Consider the following 14296-nt stretch of genomic DNA (forward strand, 5'->3'; position numbering starts at 1 on the left):
AGAAAAGGAATAGGTGACGTTTCTGGTCGAGACCCTTCTTCAGACTGACAGTCTGGGAAAAGGGAAACGAGAGATATAGATGGTGATGTAGAGAGATATAGAAAGAATGAATGAAAGATTTGCAAAAAAAGTAACCAGCTTTTTGTGTCCATCTTTGGTTTAAACCAGCATCTGCAGTTCCTTCCTACACTTACCCATGTGGAGTTTCCTTACATTTTTCCATCAACCTCATCTCTTATGCCTCTGCCCCATAGTGAGAAGAAACCTTCTGGAAGATATAGGCTGCTAAACGCAGACTAATTTAATGTAGTTTTATTTCTTGTTTACAATGGGCCAGGTTTTACATAGAGCTGCCATCAGGCAGAGAGAGGAATATCTCCGCACATTAAGTACTCGGCTCTGGCAACTCCTTCTGGTGTCCATACAGAAGGTCCATTTGGCGTCTTTTGTCCTTTGCCCGGAGAATGGTCATTTTAAAAAGCTTACAATAAAGTTTCACAGCAGATGGCGTGTCATCATTCCCTGGAATGGGATAAGTGATGAGGCTTGGATTGCAGTTACTGTCCACTATCCCCACTGCTGGAATATTCATCTTGGCAGCATCCCGCACGACCACATGCTGCTCAAACACGTTGTTTAAAGTGTTGATAAAGACGATGAGGTCAGGCAGACGCACGCCAGTGCCGTACTGGACGGGTGCATTAGTCAGGAGCCCACCCTGCCAGTACCTGGTGTGTGCGTACTCCCCGCTCTCCTGTGCTGTCGTCTCTATCAGGTGAGAAAACTGACGGGCTCGACCAATAAACAGGATGATTCCTTTCCGATACGCACAATGGGCAGTGAAGTTCAGTGCCTTCTGAAGGTGAAGAACAGACTGATCCAAGTCAATAATGTCCTGTTCCAATCGGCAGCCAAAAAGATATGGTTCCATCAGCCTAAAGAGAGAAGTATCTCCATTAGACTTTACTGTGGACATCGGATACAGTGCGGAAACAGGCCCTTCGGCATACTGAGTCTGCGTCAAGCAGCGATCACCCCGTACATTAACCTGGGTCTCTACCACTGCGCCACAGCTTAGATAGGGCACCTTAGTCATCATGGACGAGTTGGGCTGAACGGCCAGTTTTTATGTTGTATTATTCTACGACTCGAGCATTTTGTCGTTGTGACGTGATATGGTCGCAGAGTCACTGATCTTAGTCCCCCAATTCCTTCCTCACATTGGCCCCCATCCCGCTCATACTATCCTCTACAACTCTCCCGATCTGCCATCAATCCCCAACTCAGCAAGCTCAGTTTGACCAGCCCATTGGTTTGCCCACTCCAAGCCCATGCACAGCCAACACTTACCTGTGCCGACAGCCTCGCTTGTGACCATGGTGCACCCTGGCATCAAACAGGTCTTTCAGAGTGAAGAGCTCACTAACGTGGAAGAAATCAGGATGTTTCAGGGGGTCGCTCAACACTCTGTCTTTCTCTAGAATAGTTACACAGCAGAGGGTTAGTGTTCAGCATGCACACAGTTCAGACTTTACCTTAGATAGACACAAAAAGCTGGAGTAACTCAGCGGGAAAAGTAGCATCTCAGGAGAGAAGGAATGGGTAATGTCACCCGTTGCTTCTCTCCAGAGATGCTGCCTGCTCCACTGAGTAACTCCAGCTCATTGTGTCTATCTTTGGTTTAAACCAGCATCTGCAGTTCCTTCCTACAGACTTTACCGTAAGCTGACAGCACAAGGCCACTGTTCCTGAACCTGTGGGGATCCTGATGATAGATGCCATGTACATTTCTTTCTTTTGAAGAATCTAGATTTATTAAATTTGATTAACTTTAAATCCTGAGCTGCCTTATGGCCCTGTCCCACTGCACAAGTTCATTCCAAGAGCTCTCCCGAGTTTAAAAAAATCAAACTCGTGGTAAGCACGGAGAATGTACGTAGCGCGTACGTCGGAGCTCGGGGACGTCTCTTAGCGGCTCGTAACGCTAACGGCAGGTACTCGCTAACTGCACGTAAGCTCGGGAAGACTCGTGAAGATTTTTCAACATGTTGAAAAATGTCCACGAGAGCCCCGAGTACCGACGAGCGGCCATTACCGTAAATCTCCAAGTTCGAATCAGGGCAAACTCGGGAGAGCTCTTGGAATGAAATCGTACCGTGGGACAGGGCCATTAAGGGAATTCAAACTCAAGTCCGAGATATTAGTTCAGTAACTGAACATTACGATACCATGTCCTGAGCAAGGTTGGAAACCACAGAGATAGAGAAGAGAAACCAGTGATGGATTCAAAACTCCTTATTTAAAAAACAGGTAATAACCAGAAACCAATATAGGTTGTGGAGAACAAGGGTTTTGGGTGAAAAATACTAGATGCAAATTTGGATACAGGCAGCTGGGTTTCACAAAGTTTAAAGAGTTCATGCATTTGGTGACAAACATCATACACACCTTCTTTGCAGCTTCCCTGCTTTTCTCTAGATTGCTAAATTGAACTGCTTCTGAAATTTGAATGATTGCGTGAATTTGATTGAAAGATAGAGCATGGAAAAAAGCTCTTCCGCCAACGGTGTTTGTCTACGCCAACCATCGATCACCCGTTCACACTGCCTCTATGTTATCCCAGTTCAACATCCACTCCCCACACACCAGGGGCAATTTACAGAGGCAAATCAACCTACTTTGTTGCAATGCGGGAAGAAACACGAGCACCTATCCCAACATTTAAGAAATAGTTAGGTAGACAAAATTGCTGGAGAAACTCAGCGGGTGCAGCAGCATCTATGGAGCGAAGGAAATAGGCAAAGTTTCGGGCCGAAACCCTTCTTCAGACAGGTCTGAACTACAGGTTAGTTAGACAGGTACAAGGATAGGTCAGGTTTGGAGGGATATGGGCCAAAAGTGGGCAGGTGGGACTAGTGTAGCTGGGACATGTTGGCCGGTTGTGGGTAAGTTGAGCCGAAGGACTTATTTCCACACTCTATGACCCGGAGGAAACCCACACAGTCATGGGGAAAATGCACAAACTCCATTTCTTTCCTGTCCTGGCTGACGAATTGCAGCAATTTGTCATTGCTCTCTCTAATATTCAAGCTCATCTTCCGCACAAGACCGTCTTCTCAATTTGAAAGCAGGTCCAATTATCCACGTGCCCAAATGTTGTCCAGAGTTAAACTCATCACTGACCTGTTGTTGGCGGTTCCTGTACGACCGGCCGAATGCCCGCAGCAAGCCCATACAGTCGGCCTTTCAGCTGGTGGTTGGAAGCAAGGACGGACCGAGTTACGAAGCCCAATCGAGGCGGTACTGAAAGAATCAGAGAGAAAACATTGTAGATCGCAAGGTGAAATAAAACGGAATCGGCTAATATTGCAGAAGGATGGGACAAAAAGCAAAATGTAACATAGGTGCTAAAGATCTGAAATTTAAAAGGAAAGACAGTGCTGAGATGATGAGCCAGTGAGCAACATCTGTGGGGAGAATTAGTTCATGTTTAAGGGTGATCTATATTAGAGGGGAACTTGTGTAGGAAAGAACTGCAGACGTTGGTTTAAATCGAAGGTAGACACAAAATGGTGACACAAAAAAAAAATTTGTATCTACCTTAGAGGGGAGTTTGTTGGAACATAGGCAGGACTGTGATCGCGGGTGACAGATGAAGAGATCAGTTTCACCGAGACGGAAATGGTCAGTCCTGGCAATAGAGCAGGTAAATGGGACCAAGAAACGATCTGCTGGGGGGCATCTAATGCAGGGACTCGACTCAAGACGTCATATATCCATTCAAGATTCAAGAGTAGACACAAAGCGCTGGAGTAACTCAGCGGGTCAAACAGCACCTCCGAGGAGAGAGAATGTTCGGTTTGGGACCCTTCTTCAGATTGAAAGTAGAGGGGAGGGAACTAAAGGTAATAAAAGGTCAAGTGTCATATGTACCCACACCACAAGATATTGAGAAAAAGTCAGTTATACAGCACATAAACAGGCCCTTCCGCCCAACTTGTCCATGCCCTCCGAGATAGTCCCGCTTGTCAGCATTTGCCCATATCCCTCTAAACCTTTCTTATCCATGTAACATGCACAAACAAAATGAAATTATTAACCCTCAATACTAGAGCAAAATAAATCTGCTATGGCCCTTAGTGCAACCAAAAGCAGTCCATAGTTCGCAGTTGAGGTTAGAATAGAATAGAATAGAATATGTTTATTGTCATTGCACAAAACTGAGCAACGTTAGTGGTGTGTAGAGATCAAGAGACTGATGGCTGTTGGATTGAAGCTACTCTAAACTCTGCTGAACACGGTCCTTCTCACCATTCCACCCCCACAAACACTGCCCGAACTGTCAGGGAGCTGGGCTGTTGCTGCGGTCTCCTGAGAGGGTGAATGGGAGACTGGGCGGCTGGACTACTGGAGTAGCTCAGCGGGACAGGCAACATCTCTGGAGAAAAGGAATGGGTGACGTTTTGGATCTCGACCCCTCAGGATTAGAATAGTGAAAGGTTTGGATAGAGCGGAGATGGAGAGGATGTTCCCACTAGTGGGAGAGTCTAGAACTAAGAGATTCAAGAGACATTTATTGTCACATGCACCAATTGGTACAGTGAAATTTGTGGTCACCATACAGCCATTCGAATTTAAAAAAAGAACACAGAACACGATAGTCTTTAACATAAACATCCCCACACAGCGGAATCAACGTTTCCCCACTGTGAGGGAAGGCCCAAAGTTCAGTCATCCTCCTCTTTGATGTTCATCGTGGTCGGGGCCTATCGAGGTCTCCGCAGTCGCCGTTACAGGTGGCCCGATGCTCAGGCCCTCTCGCCGGGATGGTGGAACTCCGACGTCGAGACGGAAGAACACCCTCAGCAACTTGGAGGTCATAGCCTCAGAATTAAAGGACGATCTTGTAGGAAGGAGATGAGGAGGAATGTCCTTAGTTAGAGGGTGGTGAATCTGTGGAATTCACTGCCACAGACGGCTGTGGAGACCAAGTCAGTGGATATTTGTAAGGCAGAGATAGATAAATGTTTGATTAGTGTGGGTGTCAGAGGTTATGGGGAGAAGGCAGGAGAATGGGGTTAGGAGGGAGAGATAGATCAGCCATGATTGAATGGTGGAGTAGGCTCGATGGGCCCAATGGCCTCATTCTGTCCTATCCCTTGTGACCTGGTGACCCAGGACCGGGCCGGAGGACATTGTGTTTCCCCACCATGATGGCCACGGGTGCCGCTCCCCGGCCGGCCGGCCGCGCTCGGCGGCTCCACTCACCGCTCCGCACAAACCACGTCGCCATTCAGCTCCTGCTTGGTTCTCAACAACGTTATGAACATGAGCGGAAAACTCGCAGCACCTTCCGCCGCCGCTCCCGCACCTCACCAACATGGCGTCGCACACGTCCAGACCTCACCAACATGGCGTCGCACGGATTGACCCCACCAACATGGCGTCGCACTGATTGACCTCACCAACATGGCGTCCCGAACTCACCAACATGGCGTCGCACTGATTGACCTCACCAATATGGCGTCGCACGTCCAGACCTCACCAACATGGCGTCGAGTTGATTGACCTCATCAACATGGCGTCGCACATCCTGACCTCACCAACATGGCGCTTCGCGGCCTGACCTCACCAACATGGCATCGCACGTCCAGACCTCACCAACATGGCAGCGACCTCACGTCCAGACCGCCGTAAACATAGCGCAGCTCACCTCAGGTCCTCATCAACATGGCGCCTCGCGTCCAGACCTCACCAACATGGCGCCGCTCACCTCAGGTCCTCACCACATGCAGCCCCTCAACATGAAGACCCAGGGAGCTACAGAGGCTGGTGTACAGAAAGGGGCACATAGTGTTGAAGTAACTCTCTCAAGCCCACAACATCAGGGCGGCTCACATGCCAGCCCTCAATATGTAGCCATAAAAAGCAGCAAAAGCTGAAGTACAGAAAGGCTGATGTACATAGTGCTGTAGTAACTCTCAAGCCCTCAATATGTCGACTCAAGGGTCTACAGAGCCTAGTGTACAGAAAAGGACACATGTAGGCATAAAATGCTGGAGTAGCTCAGCAGGTGAGGCAGCATCTCTGGAGAGAAGGAATGGGCCATATTTCAGGTCAAGTCAAGTCAGGTCGAGACCCTTCTTCAGACTGCATAGGACACATAGTTTTGGAGTAATTCTCGCAAGGTCTCAATGTAGACCCAAGGAGCTACAGAAGCTGGTGTACAGAAAAGGACACACAGTGATACAGCGTGGAAACACTCCTTCTGCCCAACTTGCCCACACCAACCAACATATTCCAACTACACTAGTCCCATCTGCCCACTTTTGGTCCATATCCTTCCAAACCTGTCTTATCCATGTACCTGTCTGTTTCTTAAATGTTGGTATATTTTCTACACCCACCACCTTTTGCGTGAAAAAGTTACCCCTCAGAGTCCTCGTAAATCTTTCCCCCTTCACCTTAAACCTAAGTCCTCTGGTCCTCGATTCACCTCAGGAGACTCAGTGCAGTGTTGGAGTAGACGAAATGTGGGTGAAGGAAATGCATATGTTGGTTTTAACCGAAGATAGGCACAAAAAGCTGGAGTAATTCAAACCCACAACACGTAGATACAATGAGTTACAGAAGCTGGTGTACAGAAAAGGGTGGGAGCACATAGTGTTGGAGTAATTCTCTCAAGCCCTCAACAAGGCGCCTACTGATTAAGCTTCATACGCGATTGACCTTACCTACAAGATAATGCGTTGCCCTGGCTTCGAAGCAGAGAAAAGGACTTTAGACTTTACTTTAGAGATACAGCGTGGAAAAAGGCCATTCGGCCCAACTTGCTCATGCCGAATTACTGACACAAAGTGCTGGAGTAGCTCAGCGGGACAGGCAGCATCTCTGGAGAGAAGGAATGAGTGACGTTTCGGGTCGAGACCCTTCATCAGACTGAAAGTTTATTAGGCCATTGTTTCAGTAACTGAGTTACTCCCAACACCCGTGTTACCTTTGGTGTAAGCCACCATTTGCAGATCCTTCTTACACACTAGTCCGAATTATTTAATCAACAACTGCAGGTGTTGGCCCTCCAGGTGCCTATATCTCTCTCTCACTCTCCCCGGCCCCTCCATCTCCCCTGGCCCATTCTCTGCAAAGGGCATGGGCTGCAGTCCGCAGCATGGATCACCCTGGCTGGCTTACGGGCTGCCTCTCGGTCCCTCCCTCTCGGGAACCGGACCGACCGGTTCGTTCTCAGCCATGGAGGAGAGCGAAGGCGAGTGGGAGAGCTTGGTCGCAGAGGGAGACTTACAAGCCCGGGGGGTGGCGGACTCCAGGGGTCGCGGGGGAGTGGCCGAGCCCAGAGCCTTGACCCAGCCGCCCGGCCACAGCTCGGGGGCTCCGGCTGCAGCTAACCCAGGTGAGCGGGGCAACGCTGGTAGGGGGAAGCGTGCCGCCGCTGGGGTGGATCAGGAAAGGCTGAGATGGGTGCACAACTTGACCAGTATCTGCTGGCTGGGAATTAAGGCTTGTTTCGCCCGCTGCACTTCGGGAACCACACGGCTCCACAAGAACAGCAACTCATATTTCGCTTGGGCAGCTTACAACCCAGCGGGATGAATCTTGATTTCTCTAACCTCAAGTAACCCTTGCTTCCCTCTCTCTCTCTCCCCCACCCTAGTCGTTGTACCAGTTTCACTGGCTTCCTGGCGAGTTTCATTATCTGTATAACTCGTTTCACACAATGGACTGCTTCCTTACCATCGTTACTTTTTGTGTGCATATCTTTCATATATTTTCTTCTATATCTCTACATCATCGACTTTATCTCTCGTTTCACTCTCTCCTGACTCTCAGTCTGAAGAAACGTCACCCATTTATTTTCTCCAGAGATGCTGCCTGACCCGCTGAGTTACTCCAGCATTTTGCGTCAATTCGCAGCCACAGTTTTGCTTTTCACCTTTTGGCAAAGTTTCTATACTGTGCAGACACGGGAGACTGCGGCTGCTGAAAATCTGCAGCAAACTAAAACCTGCTGGAAGAACTCAGCAGGTGTGTTGGCAAAGGTGACCGTGTATTCTTTACTCGGTCTGAAGAAGGGTCCCCGAAACGAAACCTCACCCCTTTAATCCCCTGCACAGATGCTGCCTGACCTGCTGAGTTACACCAGCACTTTGTGTTTTGCTCAAGATTCTAGCATCAAGTTCCTTGTGTCTCCCTGTATTATATACTGTGCACCTGTTAGTTGATCCCAGTGGCGGAGCTCCTGAACACTAAACTAGGTTACAGTTGGCAAGGAGAAGCCAGGAACTACAATTGCTGGTTAATACACAAAAGGTCACAAAGTGCTGGTCGGGCAGCATCGGTGGAGAGATATGGATAGAGACCTATCACTCTTGCACTAAACAGTATGGAACAAAAGCTTTTCACCGTACCTCAGTACACGTGACAATAAACTAATCTAAACTAGACTAAACCAAACCATGTTGGTCTCAAGGCTTTGTGTCCTTCCTGGTCAGCAAACTGCCTATTTTCCTCCACGGATGCTGCCAGCGCTTCATTTATTCTCCCGTTCCCACTCTTGGGCCTTGATCAAGAAAGACTGGATGGACTCGGCTTGTACTCGCTATAATTTAGAAGACTGAGGGGGGATCTTATAGAAACTTACAAAATTCTTAAGGGGTTGGACAGGCTAGATGCAGGAAGATTGTTCCCGATGTTGGGGAAGTCCAGAACAAGGGGTCACAGTTTAAGGATAAGGGGGAAATCTTTTAGGACCGAGATGAGAAAAACATTTTTCACACAGAGAGTGGTGAATCTCTGGAATTCTCTGCCACAGACGGTAGTTGAGGCCAGTTCATTGGCTATATTTAAGAGGGAGTTAGATGTGGCCCTTGTGGCTAAAAGGGATCAGGGGATATGGAGAGAAGGCAGGTACAGGATACTGAGTTGGATGATCAGCCATGATTATATTGAATGGCGGTGCAGGCTCGAAGGGCCGAATGGCCTACTCCTGCACCTAATTTCTATGTTTCTATCATGGAAAATGCTGAAGAGTCTGAAGAAGGGTTCCCACCTGAAACATCTTCTACTCTTTTTCTCCAGAGATGCTGCCTGACCCGCTGAGTTACTCCAGCATTTTGTGTTTATCTTCGGTATAAACCAGCATCTGCTGTTCCTTCCTACACATGCTGAAATACCTACTCAGTTTCTGCCTCCAAGTGTTGGCTGATCTGAGTACTTCCAGAATTTCCTCCGATCTTTGGTTCAGATTTCTGGAACCTGCAGTATCTCCTTCTTAAATCTCAATAACAATCACCAACCTCTTCTGTATGCCCTCTGGTGCATGAGAATAATCCCGGGCATTCATTTAATGTCTTGCTTAGAGTGATGAATCCAAGTGGCTGATCCAAATCAAGATCTTGGCCAATTATGGGCTCAGCCAGCTGGTTTAGTTTGAATTGTTTGAATGTGGACGGTGTGGACTCAGTGGGCCAAAGGGCCTGTTTTCCATGCTGTATCTCTAAACTAAACTAAAAGTATCTGCACAATGACTCTCTAACTAAACCCTCCCTATGTATCTGTTACTTCATTTTGAATTTTGATACTTATTTTACGTGAAGTGCCTTGACACTGGCACAGTGGTACAGCGGTAAAGCTACTGCCTTACAGCGCCAGAGACCCGGGTTCGATCCTGACTTCGGGTGCTTGTCTGTACGGAGTTTGTACATTCTCCCCGTGACCTGTGTGGGCTTGCTCCGAGATCTTCGGTTTCCTCCCACACTCCAAAGACGTGCAGGTTTGTAGGTTAATTGGCTTGTGATCAATGTAAATTGTCCCTAGTGCGTGTGTGTAGGATAGTGTTAGTGTGTGGGAATCGCTGGTCGGTGCGGACTCGGTGGACCAAAGGCCCTGTTTCCACGCTGTATCACTGAACTAAACTAAACTAAAAATCTTATCAAAATAAAGTTCGGAGTAAATTAAAAAGGACACAAAATGCTGGAGTAGCTCGGAACATCTGTCTTAAGAAGGGTTCCGACCCAAAATGTCATCAATACTTTTTTCTCCAGAGGTGCTGCCTGACCCGTTGAGTTACTCCAGTACCTTGTATCCTTTTGTTGTAAATCAGCATCTGCAGTTCCGTTTCTACATCACCAAATGAAACACTTTTTTCGATGTTTGTTATAGATGAGAAGACGATCAGGGGCGTGTCCAATGAACTGACGGTTATTGCTGACACAGCTCAACGGCATCGCTTTCCCAGAGCTGAAGACAATTCCTGTGGGCATGAAATGGAACCAAGGCAACAGACGACTGGCCCGGTCTCCCTCGAATCGGACTTCTTTGTATCGATGAAACTTGCTGCCGTTTTAGCTTTCATCTTTGTCGCCGTCACCATCTTATTGGTCTGCTCCAAGCAAAACGAGCCACTTCCCATCCACCCCGCCTCACCGAAGTTCATTCAGCAACACGCACTGAATCAAAAGCTTCATAAACTGAGGTTGTTTTTCCCAAGACAGTCAGACAGTTTCTGGGCAGCACTGGAGAAGATTTTCAATCAGCTTCCCGCTGACCCTGGTCAGAGACTCCAAGCTCGGTTAGTTGGAGTTGGATACGGAGATTCATGGAACACCATGCTTTGCCTCTGCAAGACTATTACGAGTTTATTGCTAGTTGGTGCCGGTGATCTGGGTCCAGATGGGGTGAGTAAAATGTGGGATGACAGCCAGGTTCTCTGGTCACAAGGCGGTTCCTCTCCCAGACCAGGCACCACCAACGTTATAATTGCAGAAATTGTGAAAAATCACACCTGTACTGTAACCCTGAGCCTACATCCAGTCACTGAGCCAACAGATGCACCAACAACCCTCATCTCAGTGGGGTCTATTCAAGCGCAGCCCAAGCAGGAGATATTTCCTTCTAATTTCACGCTGAGAATCTTGGCCAAGGTTTTGCGCCATCTTAACCAAACAGTCCCCATTAATGCAGACATCCCAAACACTATTGTTGTAGTAGTGAATCCGGAGGACCACTTGGAGAGGGGCTTTCTCTGCTGAGTCTGGTCATTTTGATGGCTAGTTTCGCCTCGACTTTATTCGGTAAAGAACTCAGGAAAGAAAAGTATAGTATAAGCAGTTTGTGACTAGAACAAAAGGTGAGTGTTGATAGTGGTTGACAGGCAAATGTGTGGATAACGTTTGAGGATCAGCACTGTGAACAGAGGATCTCAGGTCTCATGGCACGTAGAAAAGTACAGCACCAGAACAAGCCCTTCGGCCCACAATGTCTGTGCCAAACATGACGTCAAGCTAAACTAACCTCATCTGCCCACACATGATCCATATCCCCCCCATTCCCTGCATACCCATGTGCCTATCCAAAAGCCTCTTGAACGGCACTATCGTGTTTGCCTCCGACAAAACCCTTGGCAGCGTGTTCCAGGCACCCACCACTCTCTGTGTAAAACAAACTGGTCCCAACCATCTCCTTTCAGCTTTGCCCCTCTCACCTTAAAGCTATGCCCTGACGATTTATGATTTTTGCACCCTGGGGAAAAAGATTTTCTGCATGTCTACCCGATCTATGCATCAAATAGTAACTGAGGGAGCAGCACTTAGATTAATGTTGGATGTAATGTTGACATTTGCTGCAGTTTGATAAGTTAACTGAGTGTGTGATTCATACTGACCTTGAACTGAAGGATGTCTGTGCTGCCTGGAAATCATTTTAAGATTTGTATTGTAGTATGTTACCAATTTGAAATGAATCTCAGTCAATGTACAAATGATAGTAAAAAAAAAAAACACATTTCAATCTAAAGAACATTATCAGTAAATGTCAATTCCAGCACAAATTGTTAAGTTGATGATATCCAATGGTCCCAAATTGCCAACTTCCTCCACCCCTCCCCACTCCCTGTCCATTTCTCGCAGCCACATTCAGAGTCAGGCCAAAATATGTATCAGCTCCTGGTGAGAAATTGCAAATAGGAGATGTAGCCCAGTCCATCACACAGCCCAGACTTCCTAGCCATTGACTCCATCTACACTTAATGCTGCCTCGGAAAGACAGCCAACATAATCAAAGACTTGTTCCACCCCAGTTGTTCCTTCTTCCTGCTCCTGTTACCTCAGCCTGATTGATCTAAAAGCCAGAATCCCTGCACCCTTCACCGGCTGCCCACCCACACATTCATCAGCATTCATTTTAACTTGTTGCCGAGCTTCCTGCATTCGCTGTGCAGGAATTCATCCTTTTTTCTACTTATGTTGCTGGTACCAAAATGTACAAGGATGTCTGATTGCTCCCCCTCCCCCTTTTTACTGTCGGGTTGCATCACAGCTTGGTTTTGGAACAGCTCTGCCCGAGGCCAAAAGAAATTGCAGAATTGTAGAGGAAGCCCAGTCCATCACACAGACCAGATGCCCCACCAGTGACTCCATCTGCATTTCATGCCGCCTCAGGAAAGCAGCCAACAAATATTCAAAGACTTGTCCCATCCCAACTTCTTGAAGAAGTTGTTCTCCCAACTTCTTTTCCCTGCTCCCATCTAGCAAAAAGGTGCAGAAGCTTGAAAGCACACACCATCAGGCTCAGAAACAGCTTATTCCATTCTGTTGTCAGGCTTCCGAATGGTCCTTCCATAAGCGAGGGTGCTGTCTGATTCACCACTACCCCATTGCCATCATTAGACTGAAGTGGTACAATATTCTGAATTCAATATTCAATATTCAATATTCTGAGAACTATATTCTGCACTCTGGATCTTCCACTTTGCTCCACCTAATGTACTTGAGTTTGATTTGATTGTATTAAGTATAGTGTTATCTGATCTGATTGATTAGCATGCAAAACAAAGATTTTCACTGCGTCTTGGTACATGTGACAATTATAAATCTAAAACTTTGCATCATCAAATAAAATAGCTGTCAGTCCCAGGGAAATGAATGTATATTTTCTGTAAACAGTGAATTTTTTATATAAATTTTATATTAGGACATATATAAATGTATTTTTTGAAATTGACATTAAAATTAAATTGTACAAAACATTTCTCGTCAAAGCTTTTGTTCTGACTTCAACAAAACATCTTCAACATTTCAGAGCTCCTCAGATAGTTACCTTGTGTCATCAGATCATTTGGGGACAATTCCTCCATCGTCTCAGCCTCAATTGATTGTTCTGACCAGACATGGGCACCACCTTGCCATTGCTGAAGCTGCCCCAACAATGACAATTTCCTTTCTGCTGCTCGATGTCATGTAACTGCTTTTAACTCTCCAAAACGTTGACCTGAGGTATACCCAAGAATGATCACGGGCTGATCAAGAGTGTTTTATTGTCGTAAGTCCCAGATAGAACTATGGCATTCTTACTTGCAGCAGCACAACAGAATATGTGAACATAATACACTGTATACAATATAATAAACGAGAAAAAAAGTTTAGTACACACACACACACACACACCCTACACACCCCACACACACACACACACACACACACACACACACACACCCCACACACACACCCACACACACGCACACCCTACATACACACACACACACACACACCCTACACACACACACACACACACCCTACACACACACCCCACACATACACACGCACATCCTACATACACACACACACACACCCTACACACACACACACACACCCTACACACACACACCCCTTCATCTTGAATCCAATCTCACACTCCAGGGTAGGAATCAAATCTAGCCAGGAATCGTTTCCATTTTCTCTGACCGAATATCTATGTCTCTCAGAACCCTGTCTCTATTTGTTCCTCTCCAGCTCCCATTGTTTCCCACCTGCTTTCCACGCACACACCTTCTTTATGAATCTTTGATGAATGGTGACACTGTCTAGATCTAGAGCTCCTGTTTCCCTCTCCCCTGACTCTCAGTCTGAAGACGGTTCTCGACCTGAATCATTACCCATTGATTCTCTCCAGAGATGCTGCCTGTCCCGCTGAGATACTCCAGCATTTTGTGTCCATCGCCTGCTCAGTACATTCTGTTCTCCAAGACCTTCAAGGTGTTTACACTTACCTTAAATCTCCTTCAATGCCTCTGTCAATCTGTAGGGTTTAAACACCCTTCTGTCTTCCTGCTCTTTGGGACTCAGCAGTGTGCATCTTCAGTACAGTGTTTGATGAAGAATTGTGGGGTCCAGGTCCCATCCGTTGCCAATGTACATGGCCATATCCTCCAAACCGCTCCAGGACACTTACGGAAGGTCACATCCACATCTGTGCCACTTCAGTTCGTCTTTTGACTGAGTCCTCA

General features: G+C 47.0%; 2 protein-coding genes across 3 annotated transcripts; one reads left to right on the forward strand and one right to left on the reverse strand.

Moving 5' to 3' along the window:
* Positions 1-296: 296 nt before the first annotated feature.
* Positions 297-13212, reverse strand: mrps2 (mitochondrial ribosomal protein S2). 2 transcript variants are annotated; one of them, XM_033048686.1, is made up of 4 exons: positions 13111-13212; positions 3184-3303; positions 1351-1477; positions 297-935 (listed from the first exon to the last, which is right to left on the reverse strand). In XM_033048686.1, the coding sequence occupies exons 1-4, from the start codon at positions 13145-13147 to the stop codon at positions 386-388; spliced, it is 834 nt and encodes a 277-aa protein (XP_032904577.1). In that variant the 5' UTR covers positions 13148-13212; the 3' UTR covers positions 297-385. The 2 variants fall into 2 exon arrangements, with proteins under 2 accessions (XP_032904577.1, XP_032904578.1); XM_033048687.1 differs by lacking the exon at positions 13111-13212 and adding an exon at positions 5269-5405.
* Positions 7113-11780, forward strand: LOC116990747. Its single transcript, XM_033048688.1, has 2 exons — positions 7113-7408; positions 10177-11780. The coding sequence occupies exons 1-2, from the start codon at positions 7150-7152 to the stop codon at positions 11043-11045; spliced, it is 1128 nt and encodes a 375-aa protein (XP_032904579.1). The 5' UTR covers positions 7113-7149; the 3' UTR covers positions 11046-11780.
* Positions 13213-14296: the final 1084 nt, after the last annotated feature.

Source organism: Amblyraja radiata, chromosome 32 (assembly GCF_010909765.2).
Source record: "Amblyraja radiata isolate CabotCenter1 chromosome 32, sAmbRad1.1.pri, whole genome shotgun sequence".
Classification (NCBI taxonomy): Eukaryota; Metazoa; Chordata; class Chondrichthyes; order Rajiformes; family Rajidae; genus Amblyraja; species Amblyraja radiata.